The sequence below is a fragment of the Tyto alba genome, unplaced genomic scaffold (assembly GCF_018691265.1).
Source record: "Tyto alba isolate M040663 unplaced genomic scaffold, T.alba_DEE_v4.0 Super-Scaffold_3, whole genome shotgun sequence".
Taxonomy (NCBI): domain Eukaryota; kingdom Metazoa; phylum Chordata; class Aves; order Strigiformes; family Tytonidae; genus Tyto; species Tyto alba.
The window spans coordinates 15,642,036-15,659,463 of NW_024881304.1; the positions used below are offsets into that span (position 1 = coordinate 15,642,036).

Sequence of the window (17,428 nt, forward strand, 5' to 3'; positions counted from 1 at the left end):
AAGTGGCATAAAGAAACCAAGCTTCTAGGCATGCAGAGGAAAGAACAAAAAGATTAACTAGGGGTATTATCCCCACTCCAGAAGAGGCAACCAAGCAGGTCTGTTAGAAAGAGGAACAATCTCAACAGTCTGCCACAAAATGGAAGAATCAAAAAGAAAAAAAGAAACAACAAAAGACCTGAAGACATGGGATATTACAAATACCTATCAATTTTCACAGTATGTATTTCCTAACTTGTACTGATACAGCTTTCTCCAGCCCATGTTCAGCTGAAGGAAGTTTCAGAGTTCATACCTGTGATGTGGGGACAGAGAAAGTAGGGTACCTTTTTTTTTTTTTTCCCCTGAAGTGCGGTTTTTTTCCCCGCTCTCAGACATATGCTGCATAATTGCAGCTGCAGTGTAGATTTTATTGCTAGCATTTAGAAGAGTAAGTGCTCACTGACACGCAAGATGGGAAAGGTTCCTCCCCCGGGGAACAGAACACAGAGGCTGATTAAGCGACTGGTAGGTATTTAAGAACATAAAAAATATTGGCAGATCAGGGTTGCAGTTCTCACTGAACAGGAGTCAGCACAGGAACAGAGCTAGCCTGCTGATTTCCAGCAGGGTGTAGCATTGGTGAGGAATAAGTCTTTAAGCTTAGGATTTTTACACACTCTTTAATAGTAAAAAGGTTGAAGAGTAATCATGGCTTGCTCTTCCAGAGGCACAAATCAAGTACTTTGGTTTTGTCAAACTGCTGAATCAAACCTGGTGGGCCATGTACCATCCTGCCCCCCCCCCCAAATCCTTTCGTAGAGACTGAATAGCAGCATAGCCACCTGATTTCAGGAACTCATTTACAGTTAACAGAAATGAGCACAAAATATATCAACCAATTGGATTATTTTAATGTTATAAAGACAAAAAGGAGCAAATCAGTTGGCCAAAGCTAAGCGATAACTAACAACAAAGCCAGCTCTAGACAACACAGGTTTGCTGTTTCTTCATTTGGGTCAACATTACTGTGGTGATATTAAGAGCATATAGAGAAAGAAATAAGAAATAATTAGGATTTCTGTTCCTTAAAGAGAAACAGCGGTGTCCACATGTGGAAACATTTCAAAAACAGCACAAAAGAATAAATACATGGCAAAACTGTTGCAGTAAGTTATGTAAGAGCTGCAGTAATATAAGCTATTTCTATCTTGTGGAAATATAAGCGATAACCCTACTATTTAGCACTGATGATAAAGAAATTTCCTTTATTTTGTACAAAAAATAGAAAATCTTAATATATATTAAAATAATTTGTCAGCATTATTTAAACTTTTAAAGTTATAACTATTATTTTTGAAGTGGTTAGCTATAAAGCATTTTAAAATTTAAAACCGCAGCAAAATGTCATAAACAAATTTATACAAACATAATGAGGGTATTTTTCAAGTACATCCCAACAGCTAAAGACAGCTAAAATGATCCTACAGTTCTGATCCTGCAGTTATATTTGATTAGGATATAATTCTACTACCAAATAAACTTCATGAAACCTGTTTCTAGAAATTTACTGAAATTACACATTCCCACATGTAGAAACCAAATCTGAGACTGTGGAATCAGAGAAGAAAAATAAAAATCTAACTATGAGGGTATCTATCACACAGCCAATATCAATTCTTTTCAAAGCAGTCTTGTCCTCCAGACTGTCAACACAACAAAGAAGAAAAATACCAACTTCTTTCTGCAGCTCTGGATAGCCTTGGGAAGCCCCCACTATAGCAATGAGCTGTGTTGCTAGTGGGTCACACCATGTTATCTAACACGGTCCCTTCAGGCTTCATCTCCATTTGTGCTGCAGAGAAAAAGCAATGGGTTTGTCTTCGAAGTCGCCTCCAAGAAATTTCCCTTCCCAGTACTATCTTTTGAAAATCTGTCAGGTTCAGATACACAGTTTTCTTCTTGTTCCTGTAAAATGCAGCTTGCGGCAGCCAATCCTTCAGGCTGTTCTGAAAGTCTAATTGCAGTGTGCATTTGCTTTTCTAATTCTTCTATCAATTTTCCAGGAACAGATGTAGATTGCAAAGAAACCTTTGATTTTTCGTCACTAACCTCAAAAGTCGAAGTGTTTGTGCCCTGCCTTAATCCATTACAGTCAATAAGTGGAGCTGTCCTCTCCTCTTGAAGTGTGCCTTGTACAGAATTTATTTTCCCATCTTCACTGGTTGAGGACTCTCGCTCATCTGAATCAGAGCCTTCTGTCTCAGATGATGAAGTACTGCTTGATTCTTCAGAGTCACTTGTCTCCGACTCAGAGGAAGGCAGCTGTTGCTTGGAAACTGTGCCAGCAGCTTTTAACGCGCTCTCTTCCTCTTGTACCAGCACTGCTGCTGCTTCCAGCTCTTCTAGTTCAAACCCTATGTGGGACTTAGTGAGCGTGGTTTTCCGCAAGGAGTCAGAGAGTGCAGCCAACTTTTTTGACCTTTAACCAAGAACAAGATATATTATTATTTAACTTTACAAACAGAACTTTCCCATTTGATAACAAGAACACCAATGTTAAACACTTCTACTATTCGCTTGGTTTACAAGGAACTTTCTTCTTCAATTATGATTGTAAAAATAGATGCTACAGGGAGAAGAAAAATCAAAATTACTCATAATTACTATTATTTTGGGTAACTTATCCCATAAAGCTAGACAATATCCTACTGAAAGTCTTCGGTGACGCTTTCGGAAAAGATGATGCTTCTTTGACGTTTCAGCAGCGCACAGTAAGGCAAAATGGATTTCAGAACAAACCTTTTCAGGACTGCTGTCCTCAGCAGTGAATCCTGCAGTACGTGGCTTGCTGGATTAAGTTTATATGCAGCAAAATTGTTTTGTTTAACTACCCTTCCAGATACATCTGTTAAATGCAGATGAACCGACACACATAGCTGATCGGGTCCATCCCAGTGATATATTTTCCTCCTTTCACAGCTAGCTTGGTGCACCCATGATAGCGGGAAATGTTCAATATCTCTGTCAGTAGATGTGCTTTACCTTTCACTTGTAACTCAGCTGAAATACAATTCAACAGAAGTATCAGGACCATTTAGATAAACAACTCTAATAAAGCAGGCACGCTATGTCAGCTTCAAATCTTAGGTACAGCCATACCCATTTCCTCAAGTGTTTTAAAGTCAGCACATGCTTTATCAGAAAAGTGCATCACGGATTTATAAAAAGAGAGAACAAAAAGTAAGAGGGTGCCTTGAAATGGAGGTGGGGGGGCAGAGGGGAAAACGGGTATAAAACAACAAACATACATCCTGTTTCTTGTTGTAGAGTTTTGCCTCAGACTATCAATCAACTTTTCACCACTTCCTGCAACAGCAGGTCTACTATAAATCCTCCAGTAACTGACTGGGTTTCATTTCCTCTGCCAAACCTGCTAACCTGCAAGGCATGACACACTGACACTGGAGCAAGTAGCTGATAATGTAATACATGACTCCTGCGAGGCAAAAGTTAAAGTGCTTGTTCTCTCAGTTGAATGATTTTAAAGATCTTTATATTCTATTTCCCAGGGGGCATAATTACTCAGTATAACACAGACGCTTCATTTTTTTTTTTTCCTCCTAAAGGAATTGTATTTAAAAGTGGGGGAAGGGAAATTCAGCGCAGCTTCTTACACATTTTACAGAGACAGTGCAACATTTAAATGCTAAACTTGGAAGAAAATATACTAAACTTGCTTAGTTCAACCCATAGACTAGAAAACTAAGAAATAAGTGTTTCCCAGAAGTAACTGAAGCAACAGAGAACAATTTCTATTTCTCGGATTTAAAAATCTAAAGCTAAGAATAAAATCACAACATTATCTTAGCAGCCTCCAATATAAACACATGTACCAAATTTTAAAAAGCTGCTTACTTAACACTGTTCTAATTTTAATTTTTCGTGATATATTTCCATTTTATTTTTGTCAAGAACTTGACTTTTTCTTGAAAAGTTACGGACAATTTCACAAATTGCCAACCTAATTGGGAACAAAGAAAGCATTCTCCCTTGCTCCATAGGTAAAAAGGAGAAAAAGAAGTCAAGTGACACTTGGAAAGGTTTACGAAGCCTTATAGGTAGGTGACAACAGAGTAACTGGCTTGCAGGGAAATTTGCTTCCTGAACACATTGGTGAGAAGCTGGTTTACACCCCAAGTCACAAGAGTTTACATCCCTTTCAGAAAGTATTTTGCTTTGCTTTTGAAACAGTCTTTCATTCCTTCTAACTATATGCATGTATGTGTGTGCACGTGTCTCCTTTCCCTGTGAGAATTAATATGATAAAGATTTTTTCCCGCCCTATTGCCAGCCTGCAAGAATATGATGAGCTCCAAAAGCTAAATGTGCCTTGTGACAGAGGACACTGTTTTGTACCCATTTTATACGTAGTTCCTTTTAATTTCATTGACAGCCATTAGCAAAGAACTGTAGGGACAACAATTTCCTCTGGTGATACATCTTCAGCTCCAGGTCAGTCTCACCTACCTGTTTTACTACTGCCTTTATAGATAGAAAATCAATTTTGAAAGTCCTGTTTGTCCTCGCATCTCTTCTATCATGTCTGTCACTTTAGCTCCCAATCCTATATGCATTTTTTGACTTTTCCCTATTTCTGCTCTTCTAACTTTTCACGCACATTTTTCCTGTTAGATACTCTCAGTCCTTGAAACCACTCCCTTAAAATCCTCTCCTCCTCTTTTATTATTCTCTTATAATGCAGTTAACACATTATAGAAACACATCACGTAACTGAATCATGTATTAAGGAGATGTATGGCATCATGTACTTTTTGGCACTAATAAATACTTCACTGTGCTCCAGATTACTTAATGCCAAGTGTTAAGGAAGAAAATACAGTGATATACTCATTTGACTCAACGTGCATTATGTTACTAAATAAGATGTGGTACTACTGACAGATAAAAATGGCCCCTCTCAAGCAACAAGCATCTGGTTACTCTACACACAAATGCATTTTTATCAATGAGTTCAAAGGGAATGAATGAAAAGGCTGGTGCCTGACAGCTACAGACAAACATCCGTCCTGGACAACTGTAAAACTGCAAAAGGCGTTCTTAGTCTGAAAACTTTGGGTTACTTCCTCCCAAGTGATCAAAATACAACACAAAATAACGACAATAACTGATTTTGTAAGACAACTGTGGCTTCAAGTTTCACATTTAGTCCTTTTTCCCAAAAAGTTTTGATAGACCTACTGACAGATGATATGCTTTTTATCTTTACAAAGGATTACAGGAAAAAAAGCATTGATTAAACAGCCTGCTCTTCTAACAATAACAGCTCAAATGGATACTCTGCTTGGATGAGTAAATGCCTGCAAAAGGCCAGCAATTCCATCTATCCCCTTAACCCCTACAGCTGCCGTGCTTTAGCTCTCTCACATAGTGGGCCCATGGAGCAGTGTGATTGCCAACACCATCCACAAGGACACTGGCCATGAACTACCAACCGGCACATTTCAGGGAAGGGGAAGGGCCACAGACTTCGTGCAGACCTGCACAACCTTCTTTTTCTCTGCATCGATGCCCCAAAGATGATGTTAGGCCAGCCACAGTAGGAATTTTCTACTAAATCATTAAAAAACTAGAAGATTGTTTTACTGTTTTTTTCAGCTCTTAGCCACATCAAGTATTTGATTTAAACAGCATGAAAAAGACTCTTTTCAGTTACTCAGATTTCTGAGTAGGCTAAATGTTTCTTCCCAACTTCCACTCTGGACATCAAGTCTCTTACAGGAAAAAAAAAAAAAAAAAATGGACAGTCTACAGAGCTCGACATTTCAATATGAGAAACAAACTCAAAACTGACACACTCTTGACAAATTTACATATAAAGGCAGAAAACTCCACTCCCCAACTTTCCAATCTTCTATTAAAAGTAAAAAAGAGCACCTTCTGAACAGCTTGCTGCTTTTTTTTTTTTCCCCTTCCTCTGTGCAAGGGACTAACTGAATTACAATTAGCTATCAGTCCATCTTGTTTAAGGCAATTATCTTATTTCAAGGAGAACTGAGTTTCAGGAGTGCATTTCACATCAGCCTTAAGAAAAGGTGGCAGTGCTCCCTGGACAAAAAACAAGGAAACGGCATAAAAATCAGAGCATGGAAATGCTTTCAATGGGAGGCTGTGGGTCTCTGAGCGAACGATTCTCCTAGCTGAAAGATAAGCAACAATTCAGGAAACAAAAATGAGACACCAGAAATGAGATATCACGTATTAGAGACTTGCAGTAAACAGGTCCTGCTGCTTCCAAAATCTTTTGAGTAGTATTTTAGAGATTAGACAGCAAATACTTTAATTTTTCAAGTATGATTAATGGAATTGCATGATTACTTTAAGACATGCTCATTCAGTATGCATATTTGTGGTAATGATATCTTATTATTATGGTAATAGTGTTCTTACATAAACATGCATAATAGGCTTTAAAGGTGCTACACATGATAATTATTAGTTATCAAGATGTCAGTTGCTTAAAGAAAATGTTTAATTACAGGTTAAACTGATCAGATGCATGTTTTGTTTAATGTATAGCTTTGAGGAACAGGTAACAACAGAGGCAGTTCAGGGCTTGTCCATGTAGTCTGGAATTAAAATTTCAAGACAAACTATTGTAATCTAGGCACAGGAGAGTTTCTCTATGTGCTAGTAGAAGAAAAAAAGTCGTTTCACACGTTTCAGATTATAAAAGTGTAAAACTGGGGTGAAAAGAACAAAGAATATTTAGCAAATAAAGGGAGATGGATAAAACAAGTTAAAAAAAAAAAAAGATTGTGGCAACAGAAAAGGGAAATCATTACCAGCTTCCAGCAAAGCCCACCTGTGGCAGCATGCAGTGATGGTGACAGGGACTGACTGCAGTGCTGAGACACAACCAGCAGTCAGGGGGGGAAGAGAGCAGGAGACAACTTCTCCATTTAAAGACCAGTGCTCCTATGAGCTCCACTTCTACCTTCTGTTCCAAGGAGAAAAGAGAGCACTAGGACCTGATGAATCAAGACAGTTGTTATCTCCAGAACACAGAGCTATAAGAAAAAGGTCTCATAGAATATATCTATTAGGGATTTGATTGTTTCCAAGGAAGATTTAACATAAGCTGGAAGGAAAGACAAAAGTCAACCTAGCCATAAAAAGTAAATGCAGGACCTTGGGGATATATCCAGCCACAAAATTCTCCACTTTTTCCTAAATGTTAAAATAAAAATAAGTAATTATGCTTCAGCATACTATGTCCATCAGTCAGAAAGAGCACTACAAAAGGAAAAGGTTTAAAGAAAAAGTGTTAATGGGCCAGGCCTTTCCATCTGGTTGGTACTTGCCTTAGATCCCATTCTCTTGCTTTAGCAGTTCAGTTATGTTAAAAAAACAAACAAACAACAAGAACTTGAAAATATGAAAATCAGCATTCTGCTCCTCATTCTGTATGACGGGTGGCACTGCATACTCGATCATAGCATGGGAGTTACATATCTAAAACACTGTGCAGAGTATTTGCAAACATGGGAGTAAATAGTCAAATTGGCAGCACAGCCATTCAAAGCAGGAGTCAGTAACATTTCACTGTGGAATGAAAAGTTACTTTTCTTGTACAGGCACAAGCTCTAGCATGCTTTGTTTTTGTAAACAATAGAAGGATTATTTCTACTGCCTCAGAAGTTTGGCTTTGCATTTCACAGATGTATACAAACATCCACTGTTCTGAAATACACAGTGTAAACTAGGTGTAAGACATGGCAAAATGCAACAGAATTTTCTTATTATCTACTCCAGCTCAATCACAATCAAGTCAGTGTATGGTGCACAAGTACTGTCATGGCAGATTGAGCTATTCTTGCCCAAGCACAACACAAAGTCAGCAAAGCACAGGAACCTGTGCATCCAAAACACTGACAACAGCTTTGGTTACCAGCACAGTGTTTGAATGTGACCTAACTGGTCTTGGAACCAAGCTGGAACCTAACTAATCTTGGAACCAACTAAAGTCTTGTTATATGCTGATCAAATGTGATTAGGGCCTATTCACTGTGTTACAATGGGAATCAGTCCTCCATGCTGGCAGTGCTCTAACTTGGCTCCACAGAGCTGACAAGCCCTGTTTTAAATGTAAAACACTTTACGTTAATTATCTTTAAGCCTTACAGGCAAGATAAACAAGTCTCAAAGAAACAGTAGATACTTCAAGTGCAGACATGCCTTTGCAGTGTCGTAGGTTCTACCAAATATGAAAATGGGCCTGTCTCATTGCCAAGCAGCCATCCCCTGGTAGGCCTACAATTCCTTGAGATGCATTCAAATACAAACTAGCAGCATGCTGTGCCAGTCAGCAAGCCTGAAAAATATAAAGAGGGCAGTTATTTAACTTATCTCAACTCAACAGGAGCTCTGGACACAGAGGATCCATCTAATAGTAAAGCTGTTGCACTAAGCAAAAGGCTTTCTGTCTGCTGGATCGCATGGTATTCCTAACTGCCTTATTTTTACACATTTACTATATGAGAAGCTACCAAGTTTAAGGAGAGCGCATCAGTCTATACTTAAACTACTTTTCTCAATCAGGCCTGGCAAAACTCAGACTTAGGAGAGAAAGTTTCACAGAAACACTCTTTCTTAGATAAAACAGATTAGGTAACAAGCAATACAACCAGCCAAGAGTATAACCACTTAAAATGTGTTCCAAATTACACACCTGGCAGCACTGCTTACAATTTCCCACAATTATTCTTTTAGCCAGAGGCATCGTAAGTATTAAGACAATTCTAGGGCTAATACTATCTCAGGTATCACTAGATATTATCCCAAAGTAGAGCCTCAGCAGTTCAGCTATAGAGAACAGGTAAATTCATATCAGCAAGACATTGAAACGTCAGTTAAACTATAAGGAATAATGAAGTTTTCTGCCTTGCCATAAGACCGATTGAGGACAGACTGCAATAGGATTTCACTGATGTTTATGCATGGGCTGTCACTGGTGAACAAAAGGACACCTGCAAAAGGGCCAGACTCTCCAGACCCTTCAGATCGTCTTTTTCCCCCACCCGGAGTAGTCCTTGCTGGATTCCATCCACCACTGTCTTCCAGCCCAAGTCTTACCTGCCCAGACACAAGGGGTATGAAAAGTTCCATGTTCAGTCCCTTGATAATGACAATATTAACTTCCCACAGGATCTCTGTCATGATATTGATGAAAATTAATATCCCTATGGCAGTAAGTCTACTGCTTATGCTCTCTCAAAGCAGAAGGCTCAACAAGTTACAACCAAACATGATATCAAAAGATAAGAAAGTAAGCTCATAGAAGAATGACATAGCTGACAAATATCCAACCATTCTTATATATGCTTGAGAAGAGAATAACTTGTTCCTCAATCTAAAATTCAGATGGCAGCTTCTATCTAGTCCTGCACAGCTGCTTGAGCAACTGAACTGTTGGTCTTTGGGGAAAGTATCTTGAAGCTGGTAACTGAGTTCACCGTGTTAGGCAGCACAAGTCACCAGAACAGCATATTCTGACACTCAGGGGTGGATGATGACCTAGGGGAGACACACATACTCTTGAATTACTGTAACATAACTTAAACTTCAGGGCTTTACACCAACAGCAGCATGCTTCCTTCAGAAATGCAACTAATGAAGTCAAACATCCCTCCACACTTGACATAAAATTTCAAACAGCTAGAAAGCAAAAAAACAATATAATTATTTAATTCTTATGATACAGAATTGAAAGACAATTTGATTTTACTAAAACATTAAAGACATGAAAGAGTCTAGGTTTGCTCAACCCTGACTAGTAAAAACATAGAAGCGATGATGATGATGGCATTGAACGCAAAAGCAGACTTCAAAAAAATCTTCCAGTTCAGGAAAAGAATCCTTACAAATGGACATTTAGCTGCAATAAGAAAATCATCACACTAAATACACCATCCATTTCACAGAACTACTCTTTAAAAGTCATGGGTTACAAAAGAACATGAGCCTTGGAATCTGCCTGGAGATAAGAGACTAAGACTCAATTACACCTTTCAGCATGTGTTTTATATGAGATGCCATATTTCACCATTTCTTATTCACTTTCAAGGTTATTTCTAATGAGTGCTTCAAGTTATACACTAGTCAATGACCTCCAACCGTAGCGAAATAGTTTTGAAAAGGCAAGCTCAGAATCAGTGAACAAAAATACTCCAAATTAAGTTCTGAAAGAAATTTACAGCAGAAAGCCCAGTCTTGGTAAATGTTAACAGAGAATGATGATCGCTTTGCCTATCTGTACACACTGTTGTATTACAGACTGTGACAATAAACCTCATTTTACATTGTTTTTACTGCAAAGTACCTTATACACTCTTTTATCCCAATTCCCCACAAGATTGGGGAAACTATGCAGAGATTTTATTTCACCCAGCTCTGGGAACACAACTATTCTCTACAGTGAAACATGGCTAAAGCTTAAGAAAGCATAACAATACTACCATGAAGTTTAAGGCATGAAGTGGAAAAGAAAATACACACAGCACCTGAACCACAGGACAACCCTTTCATGGAAACAGAAGGCCCTCATTCAGAAGAGCACAGATAATATTCTTTTATACTTGTGACATGCACAGAAAATACCATAGGTTCCTAATGAACAAAGAAGTCTAAAACCCATTTTACATCTCTTTTCAAAAATGGCACCTCTACCCTCAAAATTCCTTATTATATCAGTTAAACAGAAAGAACAATATGCAGCCTTTACTAAATCACTTTCCAGCCTTTATTAGCTGGTTAGCTCAACATAACCCTACCCGGCTTCTAAGGGCTGAAAGAATCACAGAATAGGTAGTACAATTAACAGCCAGCAAGACAAACACAGACAGCACCATTCAACAGTTCCATGTGCTTAGTTTAGTATATATTTTTATAGTAAGAGGCAGAACTAATAAATAACTCCATTAAAATCTCATTAGCTCTGATCAATTTATATGGAAGATAATACAAGAACAAAGCTGAATTTAATGTGTTAGTGAAGCAGAAACAGGACCATTTTCTTCAGGACTCAGATAAAAATTGACCTAAATTTAACCGATCTTCTACATTATCTGCAGCAAAGGACAGACAGATGAGTGTAAACTCAACAAAAATAAACACATTTGTTCACATGATTTAGTACTAGATTAACCACTGTCTTCACAGGAAAGAAACAAACCATCTCCACAACACAGCACTAAAGACTGCTTAATTTCTACCTTTCCTTATGAAAAGCCAGCTGCTATAATAAAGTGTGCTCAGTCTATTCAAGATATTTTATGCAACTGCAGGTAAAAATTCATTCTTTCCGTTTCTCAAGAAGATGGATTCAGATTTTCAGCCTAAATAACTTAGGTTTACACAGCTAAACTGTCCATGTCTACACGTACTGTTACTTATTTCCTTTCCGACAACTCTTGGAAACACCAGGCAACTTCAATCAAACTTAAGAGCAACTGGAGTTTTAAAAAACATCTTTACATTCCTACATATTTCATGCACATAAGCAGAGGTATAAATAACGATCCTCGTGAGAAAAGGCCGGCAGAACACAGCTATTGTGTATTTGCTTGGTAGGAGGCCACGGTGTGCATGCACCAACCAACTAAGCCCAGCTACCGCAAACGCTGCCTCTTGCCTGGTGGAGGTGTCAAAGGATGTGGTGAATAGGTTTGGGCACAAAGCTTGGGTTTGGAGGAAGTTTATACAATCTTTTTTTTCCCCCTCCCTCCCTTGTAGACATCAGACAAAGCAGAGACTGGAAAACCATTCACTGCACACCAAATCTTTATCTTAAATACAGGAAAACCACACTATAAAAAAGGGAGTACTGGGTTCAGAAAGAAGTCTGGAAAACACATCTCCCTGTAAGCAAGATGCCACCATTTTAAACTGACAGGATTAGAAGGGCAGAAATCCAGCATAAAGGGACTACTTTTGACAAGAGAAACCCACCATTTAGCTTCAGGTGACAGAAAGCAGTCCTGCACCATAAACCAGTGGCTGATGTGGAAGAATCCAATGGGTTTAAGGGGAACATAAAATGCTTTCATCTTGAAATTCTGGCTTTCAAAGGGCATTACATGAATTCTGAAACTAAGGAAGTGATATACTTACACCACAATCCATCTTGCAATCTTGTAAACATGAACCGCTATCTACATAGCTTAAAGTATTACAGTTTGTTAACCATAAATCAAATAAAACATATCACCATCTTTTCAACTTAAATGACTTCTTTTATGTTAATAAGTCTGAATTTTTCAAGTGACTTTACCTCCATATTTGTTCTGAAATTCCACAGTGCTTCTTTCATAATGAATCTAAATACTGCATGAGTTGAACTTTACATTTATAAATATTTAAAAAAAAAAATGAAGCTTTCCAGTGTAACATCTTACGTTCATTACTTGGTCTTTTTGATACATTGAAACCAAACATAACACGGACAGCTTATGTAGATGATATTATGAAAATATTCATAAGAGAAAACAGACTTAGAATTAATATTGGACTATAAAAAGAAACTGAACAGTATTTGTATGTTTTAAGAATACTTTAACTGAGCTTCGAAGCAGCTCATTGTTGCCAAAATAGCTTCAGTAAGTTGCAGCCAGTCCAAACACCTAACAGTGGCACAGCTTCTAAAGTTATATATAATAAATACAAATAATGAAAGATGAATAGGTAACTCATCACAAAACAGACACAGAGAAAGGAACAGATTTTATAATGTGATAGTAAGTATTGGCTGCATATTACAAAAATAACAAGAACAATGACAACAGACAGGTTCCAAGGTACAATTGCAAACACCTTACTCCAACATGATCCTACCCCTTTACAATGGAATTTATCCACCAAACAACAAAAGTCCTAGTGAGGTCAATGTGAGTTTTAACTCTGACACTGCTCCATTGCTTCTGTCATCCTTAACACTTGAAGGGCAAACACCACCTGTAGCCTTCCCACTCACAGTCCATTTTCAACTTACACAACCCAAACATAAAAAGGCACCAAATCTGAGTATCTTGCAAATTCCTGGCAGGAAAGCAGATTTCTGCAAGGGCCTAGACTGAACAGCCTGCTGCCATCTTCTTCCCCACACACCGCGTTATGTTTGTAGGGCACCTAGTATCAGATGCTCTAGAGCATGATCATGCCTCTTATGAATAATTAGAATAATAATAATACCACTGCACTCCACTGAATTGGTTGCAGATCTGGCTTCCTGACCACAACAGGGAAGCTTGCAGGCCAGGCATGTAGCATCACTTAGCTGACCCACACTGCCCAGTGCTTGCAAGAAGGAATCCCCAGGGAATAGTGGGGAGTGGGCATGAGGCCATGGACTACCTTATAATTTCATTGAACATTTTTTCTCTCTCATTCCACCTTCTGTATTGAAATTTATGGGGCAATCACTGCAAGAGGCAGGTGGAAGAGACCAAGCCAGCTACTGACAAGGTTGGAAACAAAACAGGAAGATGTTATCAGCCTGCAGATCCCTTTCCCACTTTGATCACAGCTGCACACTCCGCCTGCTTCGAAAGGCAACAACCACACAAGCTCATCCTTCCCCTAGTCAAAACAGCAGAAGAGTCAGCTGAGATGTGCTGACTGAAAAGACATGACACAGATCACTGACCCTTCTGTAGGCAGATAGAAACTGCCTCCCAACAACTTTGAAAAATCAAAGCAGTAGCCTGAGGGGGAAAAAAAAAATGGCTTTCTTCTTTGCCTTCTCTACCCACAGCAAGGTGCGCTCAGATACAGCCTGAAGGAATATGAGCTATAGAAAAGTGATGGAATAAATAGAAAAAAGAAAACAACAGAAGAAAGGAGAGGAAAAACATCAAAGGGAACTGCCGCTAGCAGCTGGGAGGAGGGATTAAATCCCTTGTTAAAAATCCATGTTTTACAGGGCTTGCTGAAATACATATAAAGGGGAATCTCTGGAATTATATCCACCTGTCCATCACCTTTTTCAGCCTTCAGGGCAAACAGTGTTTTGCTTTAAGCCTCTTACATCAGTATATTGCATTACTTGGGTGTTGTTATTTACGAAGTGCTCTACGCTCACCTACTGCTTTACAGACAACTGAAGTGACAGCTCAGGCCTTAAATAAGATGCAGCATTTAATGAGAGGCATGGCAGCTCACGATGACAGTAAACAAAAAGAAACTGTATTAAAAACATGCATCAAAACAGTGAAAGAGGAGACATATATAATGTGCTTGCAAATTATTAGTTACTATTTTTAAATCAAAGAACTGTGACCTAAGGATTCAGAGTAGATGACTTGGGATGAAAATAATAAATCTGGGTTCTTTTCCAAATTCAGGCACCAACACAGTCAACGTACTCTTTGATAAATTGGTAAACTCTTAACTAAGTTTTAAGGAAAATTATAGCATTTCCTCTTGTAAGACTAGAAAAGGCTGGTTTAGTAGCATAATAAGTTGCACAGAATCTCAGATACTTTCTGCACCCGATCCATAGCTAGTGTTTGAACCATGAGGGGTTTTTTTTTGAGCTATGCTATCCTGATGGAAAGAAATAAGACAGTACAGAATTACCCAACAACCTAGGCAGAGTGAGCCAACTCATAATTACTCTTCACTAGGAAAATGTGAAAACTTACTGCTGTCTAAATTTTTCCTGTTTCCTGTTCAACTTGATGCACTTTATTTGTAATTCTTGTTTGTTATACTACATAATGGCTAAAACCAAAAACCTCTGTCCCATCATACTTGCAGAGAAGTCCAAATCAGCCTTTAACTTTCTTACCACTGAACAGCTGAGTTTATTTGGTCACTGTAACACAGGTCATTTAAACATGTGCATTCATGGAACCTTTTTTCCCCCCTATTCTCTCCACTTTTCAGCATCTTTTTGAATAGACACTAGGATTAGTCTGTGTTTGAGAACAGTCTCACAAATGATGCAGCCTAAGGTCATGCCACTTCCTTCACCTAAATGATACTACTCTGCTTCTTCAGCTGAAGATGGCACTCATCCACTTACCTCCTCAGAGATAAATAGGTGCTGAGCTTCAAACTGTTCTCAAGCATGACCCAACCTGTTTTTCCTGGAGCTGCTGCCCTCAAGCGTCTTATATTCTCCAATCCACAACTATGATCTACAATCTTTCATTGTGAATGTGCCATCATATACTTGATTGTATTAAAATACACGTTGTTTAGGTAAGCACACATTGCCAATCTGGGTCAGTTTATGCAATTCATTTTCTACCTTTAAATAAGTAACATTTAATGTCACCAAAAATTTTTAGCTAAAGAGACATATACTGTATTTTCTTACAGACTGTTAAAGATACTGGACGGTACTCAGACAAAAACTCTGAAAACAATGGATGCTCTTATCTTTATAAAGCAACAAAAAACTAGCTGTCTTTTCCCAGGTTTGGGTGTTGGTTTTTTTTTTTTTGTTGTTGTTGTTTTTTTTTTTTTCTTTCATTTTCCAGTATTTCCTAGAACACTGACGTATTAGTAACTCCTACAGTTGGTGGTATATAAACTGAAATATGCATAAAATGAGCCTGAAAAGAGCCCGTTTGAAGTGGCCACTCCCATTATCAGTAAAAGCTTGAAAACCAGCTGGGACATCACTACAGGCCACCAAATAAGTGAATGAAAAGCAAACTTAATGCAGCATGACTACCCAAAGCAGTAAGCAAATATAGTGCTGCATCCTGAACTAGTTGCCAGCAGTAGTAGTGCCAGCTTGTAAAGCCTGCTAAGAAGGAATTACAGTAATTGGGGATTGCAGCCATGAGCTACTACAGCAAGTCATCGCAGGACAGTAACGGTGAGCCCCATGTAACGAGGTAAAACACAGCTTTCTTACTGTGTTCATGGAAAAGGTGTCATCACAAGCATCACCAAGATCTTTTGGTTTATTCCTTGTACCTGCATGGCTCTTAAACCAAAAGAGCAAAGGAAATAAAAGTCTTCAAACCAAAAATCTCCAAAATCCAACAAGTTGGTTTGTTTTGCAGGGCGTGAAGGGCAGGAAATTAAGTGGCTTCTGTGTATCCACAATGACAATACCATTAAAGAAGTATACTGAAAAATATAATCCTCAAACTACAAGCTAGATCAAAATAAGGCATTTTGTGATGGTAGCAATAGAGTTGTTACACTATTTGATAAATAACATAACTGGCTACATCAGAACATACACCAAAAGCATATGCTAATGGCAAGGCTGCTTTCAAAGCGTCAATGTGAAAGCAATTTGGCTTTTCTCTGCACCACCTACTTTGAATACTGGAGTTTTTATCAAACTCAAAATTACCACAGCCTTTACTAAGCTAAGGTTAACATGGGCAGCAATAAAGGTACAGTAAAATCTAAACTACAGCCAAAGCAGAGTACAGTTGGCCATGAAACTGTAATGTACATAAAATACAATACTGGGAGGGGTATTGTTCCTAAGGTCTTTACTATATGAAGTGCTTTAAAAATGCTGTACAAACCAGTTTAATCTCACAGAGACAAGAAGCAGGATTTTCACCCAGAATATATTACTGCTTATGCCTTTGTTCTTCTGAATCATGGCTGCTGAATCCAAGAAGTTAACGGCAGAAAATTAGCCTATTCCTCTAACATTTAAGAATGCTTTCAAGCACTGATTAATTTTTGTTATCTGTCAATACATTCCCTCCTCCCCTCATTACGGATCGAAAATTTAATAAGCTAACAAGTTAGTAGTACATCATCTGAAAACCCTTCAGAATAGTTTTGTTCCTGAATCCTCCTGTCTGAACTTAGCACTTTCATAGTAGAGATGCACAGTCAACAAGAGTTATTCTATTCTCTCCTCATGTAGCAGTCCAGTCCTGAGTCTCAGATGTTGCAGTTCAGTCATTCCCAGGAACATGGCAGTGCCACAGAGTCAACAGGACTTCACAAGTATCAACACTCCAAGTAGCAAAAAAGCAAAGACCAAAATATTTGTAAAAACTTGTTTTTCTTCTATTCAAGTATTCTGAGGTTTACAAAACCCTAAACCACTGAAGAAAACAAAAATGCCAAGAAGAAACAGCTGCAAAAATAGCACAAATCAAAATAGTTTCTACATACTTTGAAACACTTTTCAAAGTTTTCCAGATGTTAGCAAATAATAACCAGGTCAAATTTCCTAAGTTTGCAGATAGAATGAGTTCCACAAATAATTTTAACATACAGTTGGAATATATGTTAAAACTCTATTTACATTCAGCTAAAGACCATATTCCTTGAATACAGAAGCTTAAAGATGTTGTATGTTACAAAATATTTTCCCAAATCTAGCAAAAGCTTAAGGTAATTCTTGCAGGAAGGCTGTAATGCATGACCTGTTCTTAAA

The 17,428-nt window shown here is 38.2% G+C and overlaps 1 protein-coding gene across 2 annotated transcripts in view; it reads right to left on the reverse strand.

The window, feature by feature from the left end:
* Positions 1-871: 871 nt before the first annotated feature.
* The window catches only part of SHQ1 (SHQ1, H/ACA ribonucleoprotein assembly factor), a 53,510-nt gene continuing 36,953 nt past the window's right edge, over positions 872-17,428 (reverse strand). For both annotated transcript variants that reach the window (XM_032985677.2, XM_042799583.1), the window contains exon 12: positions 872-2,461. In XM_032985677.2, coding sequence (XP_032841568.2) covers positions 1,813-2,461 — 649 coding nt within the window. In that variant the 3' untranslated portion in view covers positions 872-1,812. The remainder of the gene's footprint in view (positions 2,462-17,428) is intronic.